General features: G+C 43.1%; 1 protein-coding gene across 1 annotated transcript in view; it reads left to right on the top strand.

Annotated features, from left to right (window-relative positions):
* The window catches only part of LOC108441979 (ubiquitin-conjugating enzyme E2 E2-like), a 95,004-nt gene that overhangs the window by 13,690 nt on the left and 54,358 nt on the right, over window positions 1-26,956 (top strand). Inside the window, exons 2-3 of the mRNA XM_037541599.1 lie at window positions 2,694-2,891; window positions 13,477-13,527. Of these exons, the coding sequence (XP_037397496.1) occupies window positions 2,695-2,891; window positions 13,477-13,527 (248 nt within the window). The 5' untranslated portion in view covers window position 2,694. The remainder of the gene's footprint in view (window positions 1-2,693; window positions 2,892-13,476; window positions 13,528-26,956) is intronic.

Raw genomic sequence — 26,956 nt, 5'->3', positions numbered from 1 at the left:
TCACTCCTCAGCAGTTAGCCCCACCCATTCACATCGAAGTTAAAAGCAGTGTCTCTGTCCAAACTTTCTTTTTTGGGCAGCCAATGAAATCAGAGCTCATTTACATACAATAGTCTTAAAGGCACAGTGTGAAAAACAGCCTCTTTAATTCTAAGGGATAGCGAGAGGTTAAAAATATGCTCGTGTAAAAATAAATGACGACAGGTGTTGGTACAGAAACCCAAACAGATGTTATGTAATGCACAATACATGTAGGATAAAGGCCCTTTTTCATGGTTAAGATGTAAACAAAGTCATTCAGAGCGGTTTGGTGTGAAATACTCAGTTCTAGAAAACTGGGAGTCAGAACTGTTCACAGTGGTGGTGATAGGAACCAGACGTCCCCCTCTAAAGGCTCCCTCACAAAGTTTTTACATGAAATGGTTATGAATTCACTGCCTGATGCCTGAGACCGTCTTTTGTGATTGTTTCAGAAGGTTTTGGCCGTAAAGGCCGTTATAAAATGTCTGTATTCGTGTTGTAGTCATGGTGACCCCTGGTTCCCATCAACACCACTATAAAGAAATCTCTACAATGAACCATTTCAATCTGACCATGTTTACATCTAAATAATGAATTATGCAGACGCTTTGCAGGTATGTCAGCGGGTTTAATGTTTTTCAATGGTTGTTTGTAGTTCTGGCCAATATTACGGCCTGTTATAGGGTACCAGTTGTTTTGTGACGCAACCGTATTGATTTTTAGTTTTAGTGGTATTGATTTTGCACCTTATCCGCAATAACATTCCATTCTATTAAGCAGTGCTTTCCCTGTTTCCACACCAGAAGAAATGCACTCTGTGAGGATCCCTTTGGCGTAATTTCCAGGGAAGAAAACAGCTGAACAGTCCAATCAAAACATGCCATGTCAGGAAATGTGGGTTCATTAACTTTTTTCACTGCTGGTCATCTGATACTGTGAAACTGTGATGTCCAAAGGTTTGTAGACACCAGCGTTTCTTGAGAGATTAGTGAGTTTGTGCTGCAGTATCAGCCTCTACTTATCTGGGAAGGCTTTATAATAGATGTTGAAACATTGCTGTGAGGATTTGATACAGCATTAGCGAGGTCAGGTACTGATGTTGGGTGTTCACTTCTGGATCACTCCAGCTCATCCCGAAGTCATTGGATGGAGCTCCATCACTCCAGAGATCGCGGGTTCACTGCTCCACAGCCCAATGATAGGGGGCATTATACACCTGTAATCGACCCTAGGTGACCCTAAGCTTTTTTTGATGCTCTAGAGCAGGGCTGTCAAACTCAACCACTAAAGGGGCCGTATTAAAAAACCTCAGCAAGTCTGTGGCCACAGAAAAAATGACCCCTTGTTTCTACGCTCATTGTCCACTTTATCAGCTCCACTTACTGTATAGCTGCACTCTAGTTCTACAGTTACAGACTGTAGTCCATCTGTTTCTCTGGTACTCTGTTACCCTGTTCTTCAGTGGTCAGGACCCCCATGGACCCTCACAGAGCAGCTACTATTTAGGTGGTGGATCATTCTCAGCGCTGCAGTAACACTGATGTGGTGGTGGTGTGTTAGTGTGTGTTGCGCTGGTACGAGTGGATCAGACACAGCAGTGCTGCTGGAGTTTTTAAACACCTTGGTGTTGCTGCTGGACTGAGAATCGTCTACCAACCAAAAATATCCAGCCAGCAGCGTCCTGTGGGCGGCGTCCTGTGACCACTGATGAAGGACTAGAGGACGACCAACACAAACTGTGCAGCAGCAGATGAGCTGTCGCCTCTGACTTTACACCTATAAGGTGGACCGAGAAGGTAGGAGTGTCTAATAGAGTGGACAGTGAGTGGACAGTGTTTAAAAATGTCCAGCAGCACTGCTGTGTCTGATCCACTCGCACCAGCACAGGGTCCTGACCACTGAAGAACAGGGTAACAGAGTATCAGAGAAACAGATGGACTGTCTGTAACTGTAGAACTACAAAGTGCAGCTATACAGTAAGTGGAGCTGATAAGGTGGACAATGAGTGAAGAAATAAGGAGGTGGTCAGAACGTTACACCTGACCGGTGTTGGCGTTTGTAGTAGACATTGAAATATTAAACGAATACTTGAAATATTCAACGTATAAAGGTTCCCAGGTGCTCAGTCTTTTAAAGCTACCTATCTGCTTGAACTAGACACCTGGCATCTTGTCTTTGCAGCAAGTTCATTGATACTTGGGCTCAGTTTCTGAGCTGCTGAGCTGACGTTACGAGTTTATGTTGGTTGAACTTCAGCTGAAATGCAGTTAATGTGTTTGGTGATGTGACTGGTGTGGAATTGAGTAGAATTGAGGTGAAACCGCTGTCCCATAGACTATTATTGGGGTAGGGGAGTCGGAGCACATTACGTTACAGTGCATGCTGGGCAGTGTAGTGCAGCACATTGTGAAACGGGCAAATATTAATAGAAAATGAAAATACTTTTCGGGCCAGATATGACTGTGTGGCGGGTTTTATCTGGCCCACAGGCCTTATGTTTGACCCATGGACTCTAGACCATCACATTTTATTGATCTGTGCTTTTCTATGGAGATCATACAAACTGCGTCAGCAATGGGTGCATATTAACGCAGCTCAATTCACTAATTAGAAGGCATTTAATCAATTTTGTCCAGCAACAGTCATTTATTTTTCTCTCTCTGACGGATCAGGATGTCCAGTGAGGTCCAGCCGAGGCCGGACGACAGTCCAAACACGAGCGGAGGCAGTTCCGACGCTGAACAGAGAGAGGTAGCGCCTGTGGAGCAGCCAGAGGAGAGGGAGCAAGAGAGAGATCCGGCTCCACCAAAGAAGAAAGAGGCCAAGATCTCCAGCAAGACAGCTGCTAAACTCTCCACCAGTGCCAAGAGGTGGGCCGCAGCTCTTTTTAGGCCTTTTTCAGGGAGTAAATGAGCTTGTCCCTTTTGTCAAACGTTGTAGAAAGGGTATTATTATGTTAGTTTTATGTTAAACAGATGTTTGAATTTCCATTATTGGTTTGAAGTGGTTGAGATTTATGTAGTCTGTCTCTGTGGAACGCAGCTATTCCACCAGTTACAGATTACGGAGTAGCTGTGTAGTTTGGTTTCTTTCATGGTTGCCAGTCTAGTGGGACTGCAGCCTTTGGTGGGAAAGACTGGACAGTAAGGCCCAGTCCCATTTCACCCCTCACCCCTACCACTTAGCCCTCTGTTTTGCACGTGCACGTCTAGGGGTGGGCTGTCCCAATTCTTGTTGAGATAGAGGGGTAGGGCGAAGTGTTAGGACTGCATGACCCTCCAAACGGAGGTTTTTCCAGAGACACCAAACATAGAGTTATGAGAAAAAAAGAAACCGTCAAGATGCTGAACAAGAGACCCAAGAAACCCACAAATGTGAGAATTTCTTTGTTAAAAAATTGTGTGAAAAATTGGAGTGACTGTTTCGGCAGTGACTGTTTCGGCAGTGACTGTTTCGGCAGTGACTGTTTCGGCAGTGACTTGCAGTAGAGACCGTTTCGGCAGTGACTGTTTCGGCAGTGACTTGCAGTAGAGACCGTTTCGGCAGTGACTTGCAGTAGAGACCGTTTCGGCAGTGACTTGCAGTAGAGACCGTTTCGGCAGTGACTTGCAGTAGAGACCGTTTCGGCAGTGACTTGCAGTAGAGACCGTTTCGGCAGTGACTTGCAGTAGAGACTGTTTCGGCAGTGACCGTTTCGGCAGTGACTGTTTCGGCAGTGACCGTTTCGGCAGTGACTTGCAGTAGAGACCGTTTCGGCAGTAACTGTTTCGGCAGTGACTTGCAGTAGAGACCGTTTCGGGAGTGACCGTTTCGGCAGTGACTTTCGGGACTGACCTTTTCGGCAGTGACTTGCAGTAGAGACCGTTTCGGCAGTGACTGTTTCGGCAGTGACTTTCGGGAGTGACCGTTTCGGCAGTGACTTGCAGTAGAGACCGTTTCGGGAGTGACCGTTTCGGCAGTGACTTGCAGTAGAGACCGTTTCGGGAGTGACCGTTTCGGCAGTGACTTTCGGGACTGACCTTTTCGGCAGTGACTTGCAGTAGAGACCGTTTCGGCAGTGACTTTTGGGACTGACCGTTTCGGCAGTGACTTGCAGTAGAGACCGTTTCGGGAGTGACCGTTTCGGCAGTGACTTTCGGGAGTGACCGTTTCGGCAGTGACTTTCGGGAGTGACCGTTTCGGCAGTGACTTGCAGTAGAGACCGTTTCGGCAGTGACCGTTTCGGCAGTGACTTGCTGCAGTGACCGTTTCGGCAGTGACCGTTTCGGCAGTGACTTGCGGCAGTGACCGTTTCGGCAGTGACCGTTTCGGCAGTGACTTGCAGTAGAGACCGTTTCGGCAGTGACTGTTTCGGCAGTGACTTGCAGTAGAGACCGTTTCGGGAGTGACTGTTTCGGCAGTGACTTTCAGTGAAAATTTTAGCTCATTCTGAGCAGAACTCAAACACAGCGTTGAACAGCTGTTCACACAGAAAATCATTATATTTCTTTAAAACACAAAAAACTTTACTTAACTGCAGAAAATGTGACAATTCTTAATGTTCCACGCTGATTTTGGGACTTTCACTATGGGACATATTTACGTCGAGTCACCATGTGGCCATGAGGGACAGGGATGCAGCTTCACAACATTTTTTAAAATATAATTTTTCTTTTCTTTCATAAATGAAACTCGTAGTAAATGTAAATCTTCCAACTTCACAGTAAAAGAAACTCAAAATATTGAACTTTTTAAAGTTCAAGGTTAGGGTTTGGGACCGACACCTCCTCCCAACAGAAAGTACCCTATAAATTATGATTTTGTATAAATGTAGCTTATCAATATCTCCATTCATGTCTTAAGTATAAATATATCATAGCATAATCTTCGTAAATATCTAAGGTTTTAATGCTTAATGGGCCTCATTCACCAACAGTTCATAAGAAGAAATTTCTTCTGAAACCCACTTACGCAGTTTTGATGAAGATTCTGACATTCGCTGTGTTTTGTTATTTGGGATTTGTTCGTAGGTAAGAACAGAATCTACACCCACTCACAAGCTCAGCTCACCGCTGAACAGTTCTGAGTCATGAATCTGACGTAGACCTTTTCTTAGGTTTTGCAATCATGCACTTTCCCTTACAATACACGAAAAACAGCCTAACGGCATAATGACGATAATCGGCTACAGTAGGCTGTAAACACTGTAAACACGGTAAACTTTAGCCATTTTTCTTGGTTTTCCTTTCTTGGTGTGGTTTTGTTGTTTTTGGTGTTTTTGTTGTGGTTTGATTTGTTTTTGTTGTGGTTTGATTTGTTTTTGTTGTGGTTTAGTTGTTCTTGGTGTGGTTTGATTTGTCTTTGGTGTGGTTTGGGTGTTTTTGGTGTGGTTTGATTTGTTTTTGGTGTGGTTTGATTTGTTTTTGGTGTGGTTTGGGTGTTTTTGGTGTGGTTTGGTTGTTTTTGGTGTGGTTTGATTTGTTTTTGGTGTGGTTTGATTTGTTTTTGGTGTGGTTTGATTTGTTTTTGGTGTGGTTTGATTTGTTTTTGGTGTGGTTTGGGTGTTTTTGGTGTGGTTTGATTTGTTTTTGGTGTGGTTTGGGTGTTTTTGGTGTGGTTTGGTTGTTTTTGGTGTGGTTTGATTTGTTTTTGGTGTGGTTTGATTTGTTTTTGGTGTGGTTTGGGTGTTTTTGGTGTGGTTTGATTTGTTTTTGGTGTGGTTTGGGTGTTTTTGGTGTGGTTTGATTTGTTTTTGGTGTGGTTTGATTTGTTTTTGGTGTGGTTTGGGTGTTTTTGGTGTGGTTTGGTTGTTTTTGGTGTGGTTTGATTTGTTTTTGGTGTGGTTTGGGTGTTTTTGGTGTGGTTTGATTTGTTTTTGGTGTGGTTTGATTTGTTTTTGGTGTGGTTTGATTTGTTCTTGGTGTGGTTTAGTTGTTCTTGGTGTGGTTTGGGTGTTTTTGGTGTGGTTTGATTTGTTTTTGGTGTGGTTTGATTTGTTTTTGGTGTGGTTTGGGTGTTTTTGGTGTGGTTTGATTTGTTTTTGGTGTGGTTTGATTTGTTTTTGGTGTGGTTTGGGTGTTTTTGGTGTGGTTTGATTTGTTTTTGGTGTGGTTTGGGTGTTTTTGGTGTGGTTTGATTTGTTCTTGGTGAAGTTTGGTTGTGATTTTGGTGTGGTTTGGGTGGTGGTTTGGGTGTTTTTGGTGTGTAGCCAAAGTAGCTAAAGCTGAACCGTGTGAAGCAGGTTTTAGATTCGTTTTCTCCATATCGCCCACTCTTCACCACTGCTGCTCTCTCAGTGGGAAGGTTGGCTTATTTCCTCTTTCACAGCAGCGCTGGCCACCCGTGGGTGTCCACCAGCTCACATACCCAGAATTAGGAACTCTGTACTTTCCTCCAAGTGTGTTCAGCTGCCCTGCAGTTCTGCTTGAGCAGCAGTTTGAAACGAGGCAGTTGTCCGGAGGAAGCACCTGCCCACCTCGTACAGCGGGAGGGATTTAACAACTAAAGTTGGGGGGATTACTGGGCAGGCCTTTTAAAATTAACCTTAATTAGGGGTGTTACTGAAATAATCTGCCAATAATTTTGTTGATTGGTCATTTAAGCAGAGTTGGAGATGGCACAGTGCCACATTTGCTGATACCGGTATGGAAACTAGAGTCGTCTTCTTCTTCTTCTTTCGGCTGCTCCCTTTAGGGGTCGCCACAGCGGATCATCTGCCTCCATCTTGCCCTATCCACAGCCTCCTCTACTTTCACACCAACCATCTCCATGTCCACCTTCACTACATCCATAAACCTTCTCTGAGGTCTACCTCTTCTCCTTCTACCCGGCAGCTCCATCTCCAACATTCTTTGCCCAATATATCCACTATTCCTCCTCAACACATGTCCAAACCATCTCAACCGGGCCTCTCTGGCTTTATCTCCAAACTGCTCCACCTTCACTGTCCCTCTGATCTGCTCATTTCTAATCCTGTCCATCCTTGTCACTCCCAACGAAAATCTCAGCATCTTCATCTCCGCCACCTCCAGCTCAGCCTCCTGTCTTTTAGACAGAGCCACAGTCTCCAAACCGTACATCATAGCAGGACGTACTACTGTCTTGTAGACCTTCCCTTTCACTCTTGCTGCTATCTCTGTTATGGAAACCAGAGTATTGGCTGATATTGATACTCAAACACTCTGTTAACCCCACAGGAAGGACTACACATCTTAACAGCATGACATTTCATAGTGTGAGTGAGTGCTGTTTCAGGGCGTACCTGTTACAGGATTGGATTATATTTATTCTTTTATTATCTCCCATATGAAATCCAATATTGACCTGATACTGATTCTGTGGATACGAGTGTGCCGCCTCTCATATCCTAATCTTACTCAAACCGTATCGTCATCTCCCAAACTTCGGATTCATTGGGAGAGTACATTTTCTTTGATTAAATGTTTTTAAAAATGAAGGGAAACGTCACCATTTTTGCGTAGTTAAATTGTTGAGATGTAAACGGTCACCCAGAGTGGTTTGGTGTGAAATGATTAGTATTAGTCAGAACTGTTCACAGTGGTGGTGATAGGAACCAGACGTCCGCAGCTAAAAGCTCCCTCACAGAAAAAGCTATACATGATATGGTGATGAATTCACTGCCTGATGCCGGAGAAAATGTAGCGCTGTCGCCTTCCAGCAAGAAGGGCCTGGGTTCAATTCCCTGGCCGGGCAACCAGGCTTCAGACCATACTTCGCATGTTCTCCCCATGTCTGCGTGAGTTTCCTCCGGGTGCTCCGGGTTTCCTCCCACAGTCCAAAGACATGCTGTTTAAATTGGCCCTAGGGGTGTGTGTGTGTGTGTGTGTGTGTGTGTGTGTGTTAGTGGCTGATGTATGAGAACCCGTGTAGGTTCACTGCTGGTTCTGGATGGTAAATAAAACGTCTATATCTGTGTTGTAGTCATGGCGACCCCTGGTTCCCATCACCACCACTATAAAGAAATCTGAACCATTTCACACCAAACCGCTCAGAATGACTCTGTTTACATCTCAGTGATTGAATAATACAGAAGCATTTGCCCTTGAGTGCCACCGAGTGACCACGACAGCTCTGCTCTTCGTCGTGTTATTTTGTTCATTCATTTTTTTTATCTAGTTTATTAGATTAAATGCCCTCATTTAAAATATGTACACTATAATTATAACTGCAGCTCTGCTATTTAAAACGAAATTGTGATTTTATTCATTTATTTTTTTTGCACTCTTATTCATTATTGACAATCCCGCATTTAAATCTCACACAATTTACCAAAATACAAAGAATTTTAAGAAAACCCACAGAGTTTCCAGAAGTTGTCTGTTGCAGGTGGTGATGCAGGTTGTTAAGATTATGATTAAGAGACCCATTATTAATTACTTATTAGTCCCACAACGGGGAAATTTCACCTCCGCATTTAACCCATCCGTGAAGTGAAACACCACACACACTAGGGGGCAGTGAGCACACTTGCCCGGAGTGGTGGGCAGCTAAATTGTTAAGATGTTAAATTGTTGAGATGTAAACGGTCACCCAGAGTGGTTTGGTGTGAAATGATTAGTATTAGTCAGAACTGTTCACAGTGGTGGTGATAGGAACCAGACGTCCGCAGCTAAAAGCTCCCTCACAGAAAAAGCTATACATGATATGGTGATGAATTCACTGCCTGATGCCGGAGAAAATGTAGCGCTGTCGCCTTCCAGCAAGAAGGGCCTGGGTTCAATTCCCTGGCCGGGCAACCAGGCTTCAGACCATACTTCGCATGTTCTCCCCATGTCTGCGTGAGTTTCCTCCGGGTGCTCCGGGTTTCCTCCCACAGTCCAAAGACATGCTGTTTAAATTGGCCCTAGGGGTGTGTGTGTGTGTGTGTGTGTGTGTGTGTGTGTTAGTGGCTGATGTATGAGAACCCGTGTAGGTTCACTGCTGGTTCTGGATGGTAAATAAAACGTCTATATCTGTGTTGTAGTCATGGCGACCCCTGGTTCCCATCACCACCACTATAAAGAAATCTGAACCATTTCACACCAAACCGCTCAGAATGACTCTGTTTACATCTCAGTGATTGAATAATACAGAAGCATTTGCCCTTGAGTGCCACCGAGTGACCACGACAGCTCTGCTCTTCGTCGTGTTATTTTGTTCATTCATTTTTTTTATCTAGTTTATTAGATTAAATGCCCTCATTTAAAATATGTACACTATAATTATAACTGCAGCTCTGCTATTTAAAACGAAATTGTGATTTTATTCATTTATTTTTTTTGCACTCTTATTCATTATTGACAATCCCGCATTTAAATCTCACACAATTTACCAAAATACAAAGAATTTTAAGAAAACCCACAGAGTTTCCAGAAGTTGTCTGTTGCAGGTGGTGATGCAGGTTGTTAAGATTATGATTAAGAGACCCATTATTAATTACTTATTAGTCCCACAACGGGGAAATTTCACCTCCGCATTTAACCCATCCGTGAAGTGAAACACCACACACACTAGGGGGCAGTGAGCACACTTGCCCGGAGTGGTGGGCAGCCCAATCCACAGTGCCCGGGCAGCAGTTGGGGGTTAGGTGTCTTGCTCAAGGTCTTGCTGAGGATCGAACCGTCGACCTTTTGGTCAGAAGGCTGGTTCCCTAACCTCCAGCTCGCGACTGCCCCCTAATGTGGTTACGTAATGTAGTTTTTCCAAGGGAAGCAGTGCTGCGGCTTGGGAAAGCCACAAGTGGGCATTTTATCACAAGCAGAGTTCAGTGAGGCTGCAGTGAAATGTGAGGCAGAGGGCAGTGTAACGGGCCTTCCTCCCCCTCAAGCTCTTAATTATCACTCCAGCCACGGAAATGTGCCACCTCAGCAAAAAACTGCTATCAAATTCCACAGCATGCAGTCAAGCTCGCATGCAGCACTGTACCCGGAGACGTCTTATTACTGTTTGGCATCGAGTGCCCCCAGCTTTCCTCATGGCTCACTGTCGTTCCCCTGCAGGCGATTATCTGTTGGAGTGCAGGTGCGACCGGACCGTTCCCAGACGGCTTTGCAGTGCTGTGTCTGTGTGTGGGCAGGGCGTCCCCCGAGGTTTTGGAGATAAGTCTCAAATGATGTGCCTGGTTCCTGCTGGCAGGTGCTGTCAAACTGTGGGCTTCAAGCTCTCCGTCCCGGGGACTCTGCGGCGTTACTTACAGGGATTTTGTTCTCAGTGATTCACTGATGCTCTGTTTAAGGGGGTTTACAAGCCAGATGGGCAGTTCAGTCAGTGGTTATTGCAGATTTAATAGTTATTTTTATATGTGAACCAACAGTCTTATGGAAAATGCTGCAACTGTCACATTATTGACAGATAGATGGATAGATAGATGGATAGATAGATGGATAGATAAATGGATGGATCAATGGATGGCTGGAGTGATGGCTGGAGTGATGGCTGGAGTGATGGCTGGAGTGATGGCTGGAGTGATGGCTGGAGTGATGGCTGGAGTGATGGCTGGAGTGATGGACAGCTAGAGGGATCACTTAATTGATCCAGAAGGAAAGTTTATCTTGAATATTTTCGTATTTTGCAAGAATAAGAACCTCAAGCTGTTTCACTTTAAAGACATTGAAAAGCATTATTTATATACTATTTCTTTTTATCATAATTATTTTATTGATTATTGCAAGTAATTTAATTACTTACATAATTCTTCTTGTTAATTAGCATTTGTACTGTTGAATACATCTTTATTTATTTATTTATTTATTTATATTTTGCTTTTTAAAGGGAGCGTAAATATTGTTAATTAATGAAAAATGCCACCGATAAACACTTATTCTCCTAGCGAATAGGTCAAAGGTTAATCCTGGGGAATCCTACCCAATCTGGCAACACTTCCGCATTTGACCCGTCTGTACAGTGAAACACCACATACACTCTAGTGAGCACACACACACCTGGGGGCAGTGAGCACACTTGCCCAGAGCAGTGGGCAGCCCTATCCGCAGCACCCGGGGAGCAGTTGGGGGTTAGGTGTCTTACTCAAGGGCACTTCAGTCACGTACTGTCGGCTCTGGGGGTCAAACCAGCGACCTTCCGGTCACGAGGCTGGTTCCCCAACCTCCAGCCCATGACGGCCCAAGAACCTTGTGGAAGCAAAGTGCATGGAGCTGCAGAGGGTTGAACCCTGGGGCTCATACATGCAAAGCATGCGCTTCACTCGTTACGTGCGATATGGTTGATTTTATAGAGACTCGGATGTCTTTACAGCGGTGGTGATAGGATCCAGGGGTCACCATGACTACAACACAAATACAGCCCTTTTATTTACCATCTGCAGCCACCAGTGAACCTGCACGAGTCTTCCGAGTTTATATGGAGTGTTGATGATGGTAAAACTGGTTTCTTTGGGAACTATTTTGTTTATTTCTCTCTGCCCATAATCTCGTCTCACAATTATAGTAAAACAGTGTCTCAGACATCAGTCACTGAATTCATAACCGTTTCATGTATAGCTGTCTTTGAGGAGCTTTTAGAGGGGGACGTCTGGTTCCTATCACCACCACTGTGAACAATTCTGACTTAGTTTCTCTAGAACGGAGCGTTTCACACCAAACCGCTCTGAACGACTTTACATCTCAACCATTTAATTATGAGGAAGTTTTGAAGTATGGGTGGAATTCCCTTTTAAGCATTGGTTTCATTTAAATGAGTTGCAGCCCTAATTGCATATATCTCATCTCTATAGGGCACGAACCTAATGATGGCACATTTTAGTGTGGAATTATTATTTATTTACTAATAACATACTGCTACTGTTTAATAAGCCCATATCACAACATCAGCCTTATGTATATTTGTTTTCAAGGTCCATTTGGAGTAATAATGACTGTCATTGTTTCACGCTCAACAGAGAGGAAGTGTGTGTGTGTGTGTGTGTGTGTGTGTGGCTGTGGTTTTTGATTATGTAAGTGGCAGATTGCGCTTGTGAAATCTGATCCACGTTCTTGCTGCGCTGGAGTTGTTAAAGGCTCTTGTTTATGAGCAGGTTGACTGTGACGGGGGCCTGCAGGAAGGCGTAAAATCATCTGCGGAAACCATTTCTCCCTGAAATGTATCTGAGATTGCAATCTGACACAGCCAACAGATGTCCATTCCATGCAGCGATTACGCGTACTTAGATAAAATGAGGTGTAATTCTCTGAATATTGCCTATTCTGCTTTAGGAACAGGCGATATTTTCTCTGTACGGCTACTGGATCAGACACAGCAGTGCTGCTGGAGTTTTTAAACACTGTGTCCACTCACTGTCCACTCTACTAGACACTCCTACCTTGTCTGTCCACCTTGTAGATGTACAGTCAAGTCAGAGACGACAGCTCATCTGCTGCTGCACAGTTTGTGTTGGTCGTCCTCTAGTCCTTCATCAGTGGTCACTGGACGCTCTTGTCTGGATATTTTTGGTTGGTGGACGATTCTCAGTCCAGCAGCGACACTGAGGTGTTTAAAAACTCCAGCAGCACTGCTGTGTCTGATCCACTCAGAGCAGTGCAACACACACTAACACACCACCACCACGTCAGTGTTACTGCAGTGCTGAGAATGATCCATCACCCAAATAGCACCTGCTCTGTGAGGGTCCATGGGGGTCCTGACCACTGAAGAACAGGGTAACAGAGTATCAGAGAAACAGATGGACTACAGTCTGTAACTGTAGAACTACAAAGTGCAGCTATACAGTAAGTGGAGCTGATAAAGTGGACAGTGCAGAAACGAGGAGGTGGTCAGAATGTTCTGCCTGACCGGTGTATATAAATGATTTTTGAATGTGTAAAACGGGTTCATTTTTTTTTGGTGTCATATTTGTAGTTTCCAAACTATTAGTCAGTCTGGATTTTACACGCGTGTAGCTGCTCAAACACAACTGCAAATTTCAGTTCATCGTTTGATTCCGTTGAGGTTCTCTGGTAGTTTTGGATAGTAAATAAAATGCTTATATTAGTGTTGTAGACGTGACAAACCCTGGTTCCCATCACCACCACTGTAATGAAATCTGAGCCGTTTTACACCAAACCACACTGAATGACTCCGTTTACATCTCAACCACTGACTTATGGAAATATGTTTGAAGATCGGTGTAATTCCCCCTTAAATACAACATGCGAGGTGAGATTGTTCTCAATGAAACAAGCTAAAAAGTACAGACATGTATTGTTTTATTTCCAGATGGTTCCCCTCTGGTATTGCATGATGTTTTGTTTGTACAAGCTTGGAAAAATGCCTCTTTTGGGATGTGCAGTCATGCCGCGTTAGCTTAACCTTCCCTTCCTCTGTATTCAGCTGAGGAGCTTTCGAGCTCAATTGGAAATCAATGAGGTGTTTGCCGAGCGGGGGCCACCGGAAGCACCGATGCCTTTTTGCTCTGTTTGGAATAGAAGATACAAAGTGGCTGAATATGATGAATGTCTGAAACTTTCTCCTCTTGCTTCGCAGGATTCAGAAGGAGCTGGCGGAGATAACCCTCGACCCGCCTCCAAACTGCAGGTAGGACCGCGTGTTCACTGTGCTGTGATGTGTTTAAACACTGCCGGTTTTACATGGTACACCCTGTTGCTGGAGCAGCGCTTCAGAAAGGGACGAGTTCTCGTTAATAGACTATTTAAGGCACATGTCTGGCACGTACTGCGCTTTGGTGTTTATAGCGTATCATATGAGTGGTGAGTTTAAGAGATCTTGGTTTTGGTCCAGGCGCTATTAACCTTGATGGTAATCTTAGCTGGGTGACTCTGCAGAGACGTGTGTTTGCCAAGAACGAGTCAGCATGTTTGGTCTGATTCCCTTGACGGGCATGAACCCTGTACGGCTCTCAGCCTGCCAGTTTGGTTTTTTTAGAGGGCTCTCAGAATGGAGAGGTGGGGCAACAGCTTTAGTTTGTGACGTTGGTAACAGTGTCCTTGAGCTTTCTTCATCTCTGACCTGTCGCTTAGGACCATTTATTGTTGTATTATTTCTGTGCATTTTATTCAGGAGGATTGTTTCAGGCACCAGAAACCAGCATTGAATTAAATTAAAGGCCCATATCATGCAAAACTCACTTAAAAAAAAAAAAGAAAAGAAAGAGTGGGGGTGAAAGATTCATTGTTTTTTTTATTGAAATCGCAAGAGCTGCAATTTTGAGGCCTTTTGGAATACAGTTTCAATACGATTGAACGAGGTGGGTAAACCTCTAAATAATCTGTTAAATAGAAGAATAATATCAGTGTAAACGCCTGAATCTGATTACGTTCCCTATCGGAAAGTTTCAGTCCGTTCTGCATGTGCGTCGCGTCACAGTAAGAGTTTATACCGTTCAACACGGCGGAGCAGAAACTGGTCTGCAGAGGAGACGAAGTTCATGCTCTGATCTTTAAAAGACGGCGGTGGGACGGACGTCCAGCTTATGTGTCTCAGAACACGACGTCTTCCTCTCGGCCATCTTTAATAAGGACGTGTGAAGGACGTTTTCCTGAGTCTGACGTCATTTTAAAGCAGTTAAAAACACAAGCACTGCTCACTGCTGCTCATCTCTGACTGGACTTGCGTGATGCTGGTTGTCATGGTAACGTTTACTCTAAGTGGTTCTCTATGCATGTGTAATTTTTGTACCTGATTACTTGTAGTGAGCATGAAAACAGAGATTTTCCTCAGATTATTGAGTAGAGTGAGAATAAACACCTCAGTCTTAACCCGGAATATTGGAATGTGTTCAATTGGATTGGCAAGAATCTTTGCGGTTAAGCAAAAGAGTTTGTTGGACGTGAACACTGTTAATGTTAGAAACATAGCATTCACGCCCCCAGTTCATACAGTCAGCAGCAAAGCATGCAAAAACAACCTGTTTCAATTGGCCATTTCTGTGATGTCATGCAAACTGTCTACCTATCTATAGCGGTTTAGCCCCGCCCATTCATGAACAGCTTCCGGAATAAAGTAAAAAGCCTGTTTCGGTCGAAGGGATAAAAAGAAGTTGATAAAAAGGCCGTGTAAACTGAATTACAACATAAAGCCACACAAACTATGTAAACAGACCTTAATTAAAACAAGACTAATTCAGGTTGTGGGCCCTTTAAGCCAGTCATGTGGCAGTAATTCAGACTGAATGATTGTATTGAAACCCACAAAGGAAAAATCAGTATGAATTACACTTAAGATGTTTTATTTCATTCCAAAATGCATTAGATATGTTAAAAGGTGCCCATTTTCGTGGAGGACGCAGCACCTTTATTTCTAACGGTGTAGGAGGTTTATACAAGCACAAAGACATTGTTGGTGTGCAGTAAACTCTCCCTAGTGCTCCTGCAGTAATTTGTCCTATAATTTTATGTGAATCTGTCTGAGCTGCTGTTAAGGTGTCTGAGATTCAGAAGGACTGAGGCGCTGCTGGAGAATCCATCATCCCTCCGACGGCTCTCTGCGCTGGCGATCGTTCACACGAGTGTCAGTATGCGGTCGGCGCGGCCTCTCTCTCCCGAGCTGTGTGTGTAATCTTTGTGACGCTTGCCTTTTTATATTCATGTCCAACTGCCCGCGCTCCGGCGAGGAGAACGAGATTTCACGCCGACACATTTGCAATGCGAGATGACACCAGAGGACCGGCTTGAAAGATCCTGGCTGAAAGTCTGTCCGTTTCATAACAAACGGATTTACCTGAACAGTGAAAAGTGGTTTGAGGTGCCCTTTTATGCAAAATCTATTCAAAGGGACTCGAATCATGGCTGTGCTGCTTTTCCTTGGCATGAACCATGAACCACATGATTTTACAATTGGTTTATAAGGATATGACAGTAACTGAATTTGGGACAGAAGCTATTACAGAATAACAGATCTTAAGTTCGTAATCTGATCATTAATTCCGGATCAGAAGATGAAACCCAGAGGGTCTTAACGTCTGTTTTAACCGTCTGTTTCTGTTGTTTTATGCAGCGTCAGGCAGCTCAGTTCACTATAACTGGCCTAATGACAGCACATTTATCTACGCTGAAAAGGGGTCTTTGACTTATGAGGTGTTAATAAAAGCTCAGACACTGCAGACTCGATCTCCACCGTCCTTCTTATTACCTTCGAGGGTCAATGTCGATAAAAGCTCGTCAGATGAAACATTAGCGTAAGGATGCAGTATTCCGTACAGGACTTCGGCACTTTTCGTGTTTCGGTAGGTATTGCGAAATACCCAGTCATACAGGATGCGGTGATTGGTTGGACTCTGCCTAGCAACCAAAATTCATTTTGATTGGTCATGTTGGGCCAATAATTTTAAAGAAATGATAAAAGTCATCTGTGTGATCAGTTTGTGCCGTCAGTGTTCAAGACACCATCTTCCAAAGACGGCGCGGTTTTCTGTACATTGTTTGATGTAATTGCATAAAAATGGACCTTAACTGATGGTACGTTTTTAAAAAATGAAGTAATCTACACTGATCAGGCAGAACATCATGACCACCTCCTTGTTTCTACGCTCACTGTCCACTTTATCAGCTCCACTTACTGTATAGCTGCACGTTGTAGTTCTACAGTTACAGACTGTAGTCCATCTGTTTCTCTGATACACTGTTACCCTGTTCTTCAGTGGTCAGGACCCCCATGGACCCTCAGGTACTATTTAGGTGGTGGACCGTTCTCAGCACTGCAGTAACACTGACGTTGTGGTGGTGTGTTAGTGTGCGTTGAAAAGAGAGAGAAAATGTCCTGAAGCAAAGGTCCAGAACATCATCATGTCTGAGTTGTATTATGATTCAGTGCCATGTACTGTTTACTGAAGTAGCCGAGTAGAAATATCAACATCTTATACAGTCAACAACTGAATATCAGATCAAATAAAGTCCAGTTCAGTCAGATTTCAACAATATTTACTTTTTAGAGCGTGTTTGGTGGAATAACTTCCCTCTGACTCACTTTCTTCTCTGACTGCTGTTTCTCTCCTCATGTGTGAACGCCACTCGTAATGCACAGACCTGATTGGCTGAGTAGCATCACGTGTGATATGTACAATGCAAGTGATTGGTCTGCGAGTCTCCCGGGCACTAAAGATACTGTAAAGGCTAGAACAGCCACGGTGAAAAAAAAAAACAGTTTATAGGTTACAGGTCCAGGTCCGCGTAGGACAGAGTTTGGGTCCAGACCTTCTAGTGACCTCAGATCTAGAGGAAAAACATTCACAATACAGAATTGTGAAGGCTCGGGCTGGTGGGTAAATCGCCATAAAACCCCAGTCAAAAGTTAAAAACAGTGTGGTGTCTGCTTTTCAGTGAGCTCTGAAAACAAAACGAACGCCGTCTGAAAGGATGAGCTGCCGTTTTGGTGTGAGCTGTGCGGCTGAACTATATTTACTCACGCTGCGGAAAAAAAGCCATTATTTTTCTGTGCGCTTTGGCCTTCAGGCCACATGAACACGGTGTTTTAGATCACTGAAAACAGAGCTTTTGGAAAGTGCTCTCCAGGGTGGAGGTGTTCATGTGGACTGATCTGACACCACACGCAGGTTTGTTGCCGTTTCAGGAGTGGTGACCAGGCTGATGACCAGGCTGCTTCTGTCTGCTCAGTAAGAACAGCTTTGATAGCATGAAATTACAGACAACACAAACCATCCTTTGTTTTATTGTCAGAAGAGAAACTCTGATCAAATATAAAATATGATTTATAAGTGTTTGACAGCACTGTCCCACAAACCGGCCACTTCATTAAGTAAATGTCCTTGTTTCTACTCTCATTGTCCATCTTATCAGCTCCACTTACTGTATAGCTGCACTTTGTAGTTCTACAGTTACAGACTGTAGTCCATCTGTTTCTCTGATACTCTGTTACCCTGTTCTTCAGTGGTCAGGACCCCATGGACCCTCACAGAGCAGGTGCTATTTGGGTTTTGGATCATTCTCAGCACTACAGTAACACTGATGTGGTGGTGGTGGTGGTGGTGGTGTGTTAGTGTGTGTTGCGCTGGTCTGAGTGGATCAGACACAGCAGTGCTGCTGGAGTTTTTAACCCACCTTCTGGGACTTCACACGTCCTTACAGGCGGTTGAGGAATCCTTATCGCTGCTCTGGCAGAGCGATTGTGAAGGACGCTGTGATTAAAAGGAGAGAAAGTGCAGCCACGCCGGGCAGAAGAGCAGCATAATGTCTCTGTTTCACGGTTATTTACACAGCCTTCCAGCTTGGCTGTCGCATTCGATTCATTACCCTCCGTCAGGGTGACAGAAGTGATTAAAACAAGAGGAAATATCTCCACGCGTGGCCCAAAATGTCAACAACGCCCCTCCGTCCTTTCAGCCGCCGCCAGATTATTGCTCAAATGAGACACGTTCCTTATTAAAAGCTCAAAGCCCAGCTTTCCCAGCAGGCTTCAGACACACTCTCGCTCTCTCCATGTCTCTCTCTGTCTGTCTCTGTCTCTCTCTCTCTCTCTCTCTCTCTCTCTCTCTCTCTCTCTTCGGGACAAGCACAGCGAGGAGGCTCAAAGTGCTCACGACTTCTAGTGCTTCAGCTCCATCTCTCAGGCCTCATGGGCGAAGTGCTCTGGGTGGCAGTCAGAGCGGCCGCCGCCCTCTGATACAAAAGCGTGTTTAAACTCAGTTCCTCAGTTCCGTCCAACCTCAGTGAGGAACCCGGCTGAAATGCTGAGGAGGTAAACGCAGGCTCTTCTCGTCCTTGGACAAGCTCTGCAGGGTCCATCAAAGGCCGCATCTGCAGGGTCCATCAAAGGCCGCATCTGTGGTACACTCTCTCTCTCTCTCTCTCTCTCTCTCTCTCTCTCTCTCTCTCTCTCTCTCTCTCTCTCTCTCTCTCTCTCTCTCTCGCTCTCTCTCTCGCTCTCTCTCTCTCTCTCTCGCTCTCTCTCTCTCTCTCGCGCTCTCTCTCTCTCTCTCGCGCTCTCTCTCTCTCTCGCGCTCTCTCTCTCTCGCGCTCTCTCTCTCTCTCTCTCGCGCTCTCTCTCTCTCGCGCTCTCTCTCTCTCGCGCTCTCTCGCGCTCTCTCTCGCGCTCTCTCTCTCTCGCGCTCTCTCTCGCGCTCTCTCTCGCGCTCGCTCGCTCGCTCTCGCGCTCTCTCTCGCGCTCTCTCTCTCTCTCGCGCGCTCGCTCGCTCGCTCGCTCTCTCTCTCTCTGTCGCTCTCTCTCGCTCTGTCGCTCTCGCTCTGTCGCTCTCTCTCTCTCTCTCTCTCTCTCTCTCTCTCTCTCTCTCTCTCTCTCTCTCTCTCTCTCTCTCGCTCTCTCTCTCTCTCTCTCTCTCTCCCTCCCTCCCTCTCTCTCTCTCTCTCTCTCTCTCTCTCTCTCTCTCTCTCTCTCTCTCTCTCTCTCTCTCTCTCTCCCTCCCTCCCTCCCTCCCTCCCTCTCTCTCTCTCTCTCTCTCCCTCCCTCCCTCTCTCTCTCTCTCTCTCCCTCCCTCTCTCTCTCTCTCTCTCTCTCTCTCTCTCTCTCTCTCTCTCTCTCTCTCTCTCTCTCTCTCTCTCTCTCTCTCTCTCTCTCTCTCTCTCTCTAGTTGTAACTCAGCCTCTCCACACAGTAATGTAGTGTAAATCTGAGAGAGAACTCCGTCCTGTGTTTACTCTCAGATCTGATAAGCAGTGGTGACTTTATTGTCTCTCATTTCTCCCTGAGAAAACAGTAACATCGATTAATCATCCTCCACTGCTGCCTGCGCTCTGATTTATAGAGTCCTCCTGTTTTCTTGTTGTAACATTGAAAACCTTCAGAGACCCAGAATGAGTTACGCTGCTTCATGCTGAGAGCAGAAAAAATAGCTGTTTTTTGTGCGTGTGTGTGTGTGTGTGTGTGTGTGTATATATATATATACATATATATATTTTTGATAGGATGCCTGGTGTTATCACGGTACTTCTTAGTTTTATTATTATTATTATTATTATTATAACTTCAGTAGTGGCATAGATGCAAGTTTAGGAGAGCAGCAGGCGTGTCTGTCTAGTCTTCTATTTAGTTCATCTTACTTTAGGGCTATTATAGTTTTTAAATATTTACTATTTTTATTTTTAGTGTTTTTTTGTTTTTTTTTTAACTAATAGCTTTTATTTACCTTAGTTTTAGATTTAGTATTATGATACGCTGTGATAGTAGGTGTTTGAAATTTTCAGCTCCAGTTTTCCTTAATGCATGTGTGGTGATGTGTTTGTTTCTCAGTGGTCTGGTGGACCCACCACATTATAGGTCTTAAATCAATACAGACACAACAATTTAATTAAAAATACCGGACGTTTAATACGTCTCAAATGGCCAGCGTAGGGTTCTCCTTTAGCAGCTGTAGCCAGTCAGCAGCCTGTCCATGTTGTCCACCCTCACACACACAGACACACATACACTAACAGGAGGCCATGTAGGAGGAGAACAGAGAGATGGACACAGCACCTCCACACTTTCACTCCCCGCAGGTTCAGCCCACATGTGTAATATAAATGTGTGGGGGGTGAACAGAGTGAAGACCCTGAAAATGGGTTATTTTATACGTTCTTCACAGAAAATGAGCAAAAGCCAAGGAGTCTGAAGAGAAGAGATCCTCGTCCAGCCTCTCATTCACACACGAAAAATACAACTAAACGTCTTTATCTCAGTTATTCCAGTTCGTTTTATTTCGTTTTACAGTGGACATTGTAGTTTTGATATGGGTTTTGCGAGCTTTATTTTTATTACAGTTAATGAGCGCAGCTTAAAGCGAATAACCCTGTCTCTCTTTGATCTTCACATGATAACTGTGAAGTAGAGCAGTCGGCATTCAAAAAACGTACTGCCCTGCGCATTTTAAACAGGTGTTATTTGTGAAGAGATTCAGAAACGTGCTCACAAATTCTGTTATCAGAGAAATTTACAGTGGAGGCGAAGATGTTACGAGTCTCATTGTGTTCTTGTTGGCACATTACATTGCAGTTCTTATCCCTGCTGTCGGATGAAAACCTCATACGTCCATTTTTCAGTTTTTGACATCATTTCAAAGGACCCGCTGTTCTTTACATTGTGCGTAAAGTTCATGATGAATGGACCAAAAGAAACGTCTCAAATGACTTGGAAATGTCTGGTTCCATTGACTTACGTTAAAACTACAGTCTGACAGCAGCGATATGCATTAAAGTATCTACTCACTTCCTCTCTCACTTTCCGAAGTGGTGGGTTAACAAACCCCCCTGACACACACATGCACAGAGACTGCCACACACAAGCTTGCACAAACCCACACGCACGCATTGGACGAGCGCTTGTTTGACCGCACATTCACAGGTGCTTCTGTTTGCTTTCACAAATGCATCAAATCACAGCCACACGTGCTCAGCCGTGTACAGCCGGCTTCCTCAGTGTGATATTCAGTGGACTCTCATGTGAACTCTAGTCCAGTCTTCAGAAGTCAGTGCAATTCTATAAGTACATTTACAGCATTTAGCAGACGCTCTTATCCAGAGCGGCTGCAAGAAGCGCTTTGTCTGTCTAGAGAAAGTCTCTTTACTAGTTACCAATAGAGAAAACCAGTCCTGAGCTCAGATACTGCTAGAAACAAAAGTCACTACTCAGAGAAAAAGGAACAGAGAGGAACACAGAACAGTGCAATATAATACACTACGATACACTACACTACACTATAATACACTACGATACACTACAATACACTACACTACAATATAATACACTACACTACAATATACTACAGTACACTACAACACACTACACTACAGTACACTACAATATACTAAACTACAATACACAACACTACAATATACTACACTACAATACAATATAATACACTATGATACACTACAATACACTACGATACACTACAATATAATACACTACACTACAATACACTACACTACAATACACTACACTACAATATACTACACAACAATATAATACACTACGATACACTACAATACACTACGATACACTACACTACACTACAATATACTACACTACAATATACTACACTACAATACACTACACTACAATATACTACACAACAATATAATACACTACGATACACTACGATACACTACACTACAATATAATACACTACACTACAATATACTACACTACAATACACTACGATACACTACACTACACTACAATATACTACACTACAATATACTACACTACAATACACTACACTACACTACAATATACTACACAACAATATAATACACTACGATACACTACGATACACTACAATATAATACACTACACTACAATATACTACACTACAATACACTACGATACACTACACTACAATATACTACACTACAATATACTACACTACAATATACTACACTACAATATACTACACTACAATACACTACACTACAGTATACTACACAACAATATAATACACTACGATACACTACAATACACTACAATATACTACACAACAATATAATACACTACACTACAATATACTACAGTACACTACAACACACTACACTACAGTACACTACAATATACTAAACTACAATATACTACACTACAATATACTACACTACAATACAATATAATACACTATGATACACTACACTACAAAACAGTACATAAGTGCAGTTCAATACATTACAATAAATACTTTTATCATTTTTTAAAAATAAATTTATCTGTAAGTAATCATATAATTTACTTTGATAATTATCATATTGTCATGTTTTTGTCCATTTTTTATTTTTTTTTCTTCATGCATCATTTGAACACGTCAGCTGCCCTTTTCACTGACTGTGTTTATATGCACTCAATAATCTGATCCCAATCAGATTTCTGCAGTTATCTGATTATTCAAATGGTCATCATACAACAGCACACTCTGAATCCTTAGATCAGAGTCTAGAAATCTGATAAAGAGGCTGGGTTTTAGCTCAGTAATCAGATTTCTCAGTGCTGTGAACTCTCACTCTGATTTCTTAGATTGAAGTAAGGTCTAGAAATCTGATAAAGAGGCTGGGTTTTAGCTCAGTAATCAGATTTCTCAGTGCTGTGAACTCTCACTCTGATTTCTTAGATTGAAGTGAGGTCTAGAAATCTGATAAAGAGGCTGGGTTTTAGCTCAGTAGTCAGATTTCTCAGTGCTGTGAACTCTCACTCTGATTTCTTAGATTGAAGTAAGGTCTAGAAATCTGATAAAGGGGCTGGGTTTTAGCTCAGTAATCAGATTTCTCAGTGCTGTGAACTCTCACTCTGATTTCTTAGATTGAAGTAAGGTCTAGAAATCTGATAAAGAGGCTGGGTTTTAGCTCAGTAATCAGATTTCTCAGTGCTGTGAACTCTCACTCTGATTTCTTAGATTGAAGTGAGGTCTAGAAATCTGATAAAGGGGCTGGGTTTTAGCTCAGTAATCAGATTTCTCAGTGCTGTGAACTCTTACTCTGATTTCTTAGATTGAAGTAAGGTCTAGAAATCTGATAAAGAGGCTGGGTTTTAGCTCAGTAGTCAGATTTCTCAGTGCTGTGAACTCTCACTCTGATTTCTTAGATTGAAGTGAGGTCTAGAAATCTGATAAAGAGGCTGGGTTTTAGCTCAGTAATCAGATTTCTTAGTGCTGTGAACTCTCACTCTGATTTCTTAGATTGAAGTGAGGTCTAGAAATCTGATAAAGAGGCTGGGTTTTAGCTCAGTAATCAGATTTCTCAGTGCTGTGAACTCTCACTCTGATTTCTTAGATTGAAGTAAGGTCTAGAAATCTGATAAAGAGGCTGGGTTTTAGCTCAGTAATCAGATTTCTCAGTGCTGTGAGCTCTTACTCTGATTTCTTAGATTGAAGTGAGGTCTAGAAATCTGATAAAGAGGCTGGGTTTTAGCTCAGTAATCAGATTTCTTAGTGCTGTGAACTCTCACTCTGATTTCTTAGATTGAAGTAAGGTCTAGAAATCTGATAAAGAGGCTGGGTTTTAGCTCAGTAATCAGATTTCTCAGTGCTGTGAACTCTCACTCTGATTTCTTAGATTGAAGTAAGGTCTAGAAATCTGATAAAGAGGCTGGGTTTTAGCTCAGTAATCAGATTTCTTAGTGCTGTGAACTCTCACTCTGATTTCTTAGATTGAAGTGAGGTCTAGAAATCTGATAAAGAGGCTGGGTTTTAGCTCAGTAATCAGATTTCTCAGTGCTGTGAACTCTCACTCTGATTTCTTAGATTGAAGTAAGGTCTAGAAATCTGATAAAGAGGCTGGGTTTTAGCTCAGTAATCAGATTTCTCAGTGCTGTGAACTCTCACTCTGATTTCTTAGATTGAAGTAAGGTCTAGAAATCTGATAAAGAGGCTGGGTTTTAGCTCAGTAATCAGATTTCTCAGTGCTGTGAGCTCTTACTCTGATTTCTTAGATTGAAGTGAGGTCTAGAAATCTGATAAAGAGGCTGGGTTTTAGCTCAGTAATCAGATTTCTTAGTGCTGTGAACTCTCACTCTGATTTCTTAGATTGAAGTAAGGTCTAGAAATCTGATAAAGAGGCTGGGTTTTAGCTCAGTAATCAGATTTCTCAGTGCTGTGAACTCTCACTCTGATTTCGTAGATTGAAGTAAGGTCTAGAAATCTGATAAAGAGGCTGGGTTTTAGCTCAGTAGTCAGATTTCTCAGTGCTGTGAACTCTCACTCTGATCTCTTAGATTGAAGTAAGGTCTAGAAATCTGATAAAGAGGCTGGGTTTTAGCTCAGTAGTCAGATTTCTCAGTGCTGTGAACTCTCACTCTGATTTCTTAGATTGAAGTGAGGTCTAGAAATCTGATAAAGAGGCTGGGTTTTAGCTCAGTAATCAGATTTCTCAGTGCTGCGAACTCTCACTCTGATTTCTTAGATTGAAGTAAGGTCTAGAAATCTGATAAAGAGGCTGGGTTTTAGCTCAGTAGTCAGATTTCTCAGTGCTGTGAACTCTCACTCTGATTTCTTAGATTGAAGTAAGGTCTAGAAATCTGATAAAGAGGCTGGGTTTTAGCTCAGTAATCAGATTTCTCAGTGCTGTGAACTCTCACTCTGATTTCTTAGATTGAAGTAAGGTCTAGAAATCTGATAAAGAGGCTGGGTTTTAGCTCAGTAATCAGATTTCTCAGTGCTGTGAACTCTCACTCTGATTTCTTAGATTGAAGTGAGGTCTAGAAATCTGATAAAGAGGCTGGGTTTTAGCTCAGTAATCAGATTTCTCAGTGCTGTGAACTCTCACTCTGATTTCTTAGATTGAAGTGAGGTCTAGAAATCTGATAAAGAGGCTGGGTTTTAGCTCAGTAATCAGATTTCTCAGTGCTGTGAACTCTCACTCTGATTTCTTAGATTGAAGTAAGGTCTAGAAATCTGATAAAGAGGCTGGGTTTTAGCTCAGTAATCAGATTTCTCAGTGCTGTGAACTCTCACTCTGATTTCTTAGATTGAAGTAAGGTCTAGAAATCTGATAAAGAGGCTGGGTTTTAGCTCAGTAATCAGATTTCTCAGTGCTGTGAACTCTCACTCTGATTTCTTAGATTGAAGTAAGGTCTAGAAATCTGATAAAGAGGCTGGGTTTTAGCTCAGTAATCAGATTTCTCAGTGCTGTGAACTCTCACTCTGATCTCTTAGATTGAAGTGAGGTCTAGAAATCTGATAAAGAGGCTGGGTTTTAGCTCAGTAATCAGATTTCTCAGTGCTGTGAACCTCTCACTCTGATCTCTTAGATTGAAGTAAGGTCTAGAAATCTGATAAAGAGGCTGGGTTTTAGCTCAGTAATCAGATTTCTCAGTGCTGTGAACTCTTACTCTGATTTCTTAGATTGAAGTAAGGTCTAGAAATCTGATAAAGAGGCTGGGTTTTAGCTCAGTAATCAGATTTCTCAGTGCTGTGAACTCTCACTCTGATTTCTTAGATTGAAGTAAGGTCTAGAAATCTGAAAAAGAGGCTGGGTTTTAGCTCAGTAATCAGATTTCTCAGTGCTGTGGACTCTCACTCTGATTTCTTTCACGTTTCTCAGTGCTGTGCAGCCACAGAAGTGCCATTTGTGCCATTTGTGCCTTCGCCTGTAAAGTTGCCATTTTAGAGCGAGCAATGACGTACTCACAATTTATAAGATTGTGGATACACTGCTAGAAATGAAGGTTCTGTGCAGGTACATTTTTCGTTCGTCAAGGTACAAACAATGTAAATGTTCCCTCAAAGGTACAGCAGTGTCTTATTTCTGAGAGTATAAATGCATTTGAGAGATCCTGCTGGTGTGGGTTTACTCCTTTCCTTGAGTGCTCACAGCTCCCCTAGTGGAGAAGGTCCAGAATGCTGAACTCGGCTTGCAGATTACCTGCTTAGTAATACAGTTGTGAAGTTATATTGATAGCGGATTTTTCAAAAACGTCAATTTTAATAGATTTTTTTTTTTTTATGATTTGCGTAATCGATTTTAATTATCATTGCAGCCCAACATTGGTGTCAGTTACTGTTTTATTAATGGCCTGGATATGCTTCTCCTCTTACTTACATCTTCAGGATAGTGCCAGGATAATCGTTGCCAGGATTTTGTTGGATTATGTTGGATTATGAATGTTGCATTTACAGTTAACAGCTGTGCTTCATCTCCAAAAAGCGGTCAGGTGTTTCTTTTCATTACAGTTTATCCACAACCACGAACACCTTTTTAGCCAGATTTGATTCGGACAAACAGGCTCTGGATCTCATGCGGGAGATGAAATGATCTCCGCTCCACAATCTCGTCGTTTAGTGGGCAAATTGAAACGTGGCCAGGGAAGGCAGGCAGTAGATAAAGTCAGTCCCTGGTTAGAACCTGGTATGTGCGCTTACATTGTGGTGAGTTTGATCAGTATCGCCCAGCACCGACAGAGAGATCAGTGGGCCGTCAGCCTGCAGTCAGTCAGTTTAGCAACACTGTTGACTCAGGATTTCCCTTCAGTTCGCCTCGACAAACCCCCGGCAGCTCAATACTGATATTATTCTCAGGTATGCACAGGGCTGGCATAGCTGGCATAGCTCGCCTCTGCTTATCTAACCCCGTACACGCTCAGA

This window comes from Pygocentrus nattereri, chromosome 1 (assembly GCF_015220715.1).
Source record: "Pygocentrus nattereri isolate fPygNat1 chromosome 1, fPygNat1.pri, whole genome shotgun sequence".
Lineage (NCBI taxonomy): Eukaryota > Metazoa > Chordata > Actinopteri > Characiformes > Serrasalmidae > Pygocentrus > Pygocentrus nattereri.
This window is presented reverse-complemented; position numbering and strand designations above follow the sequence as displayed.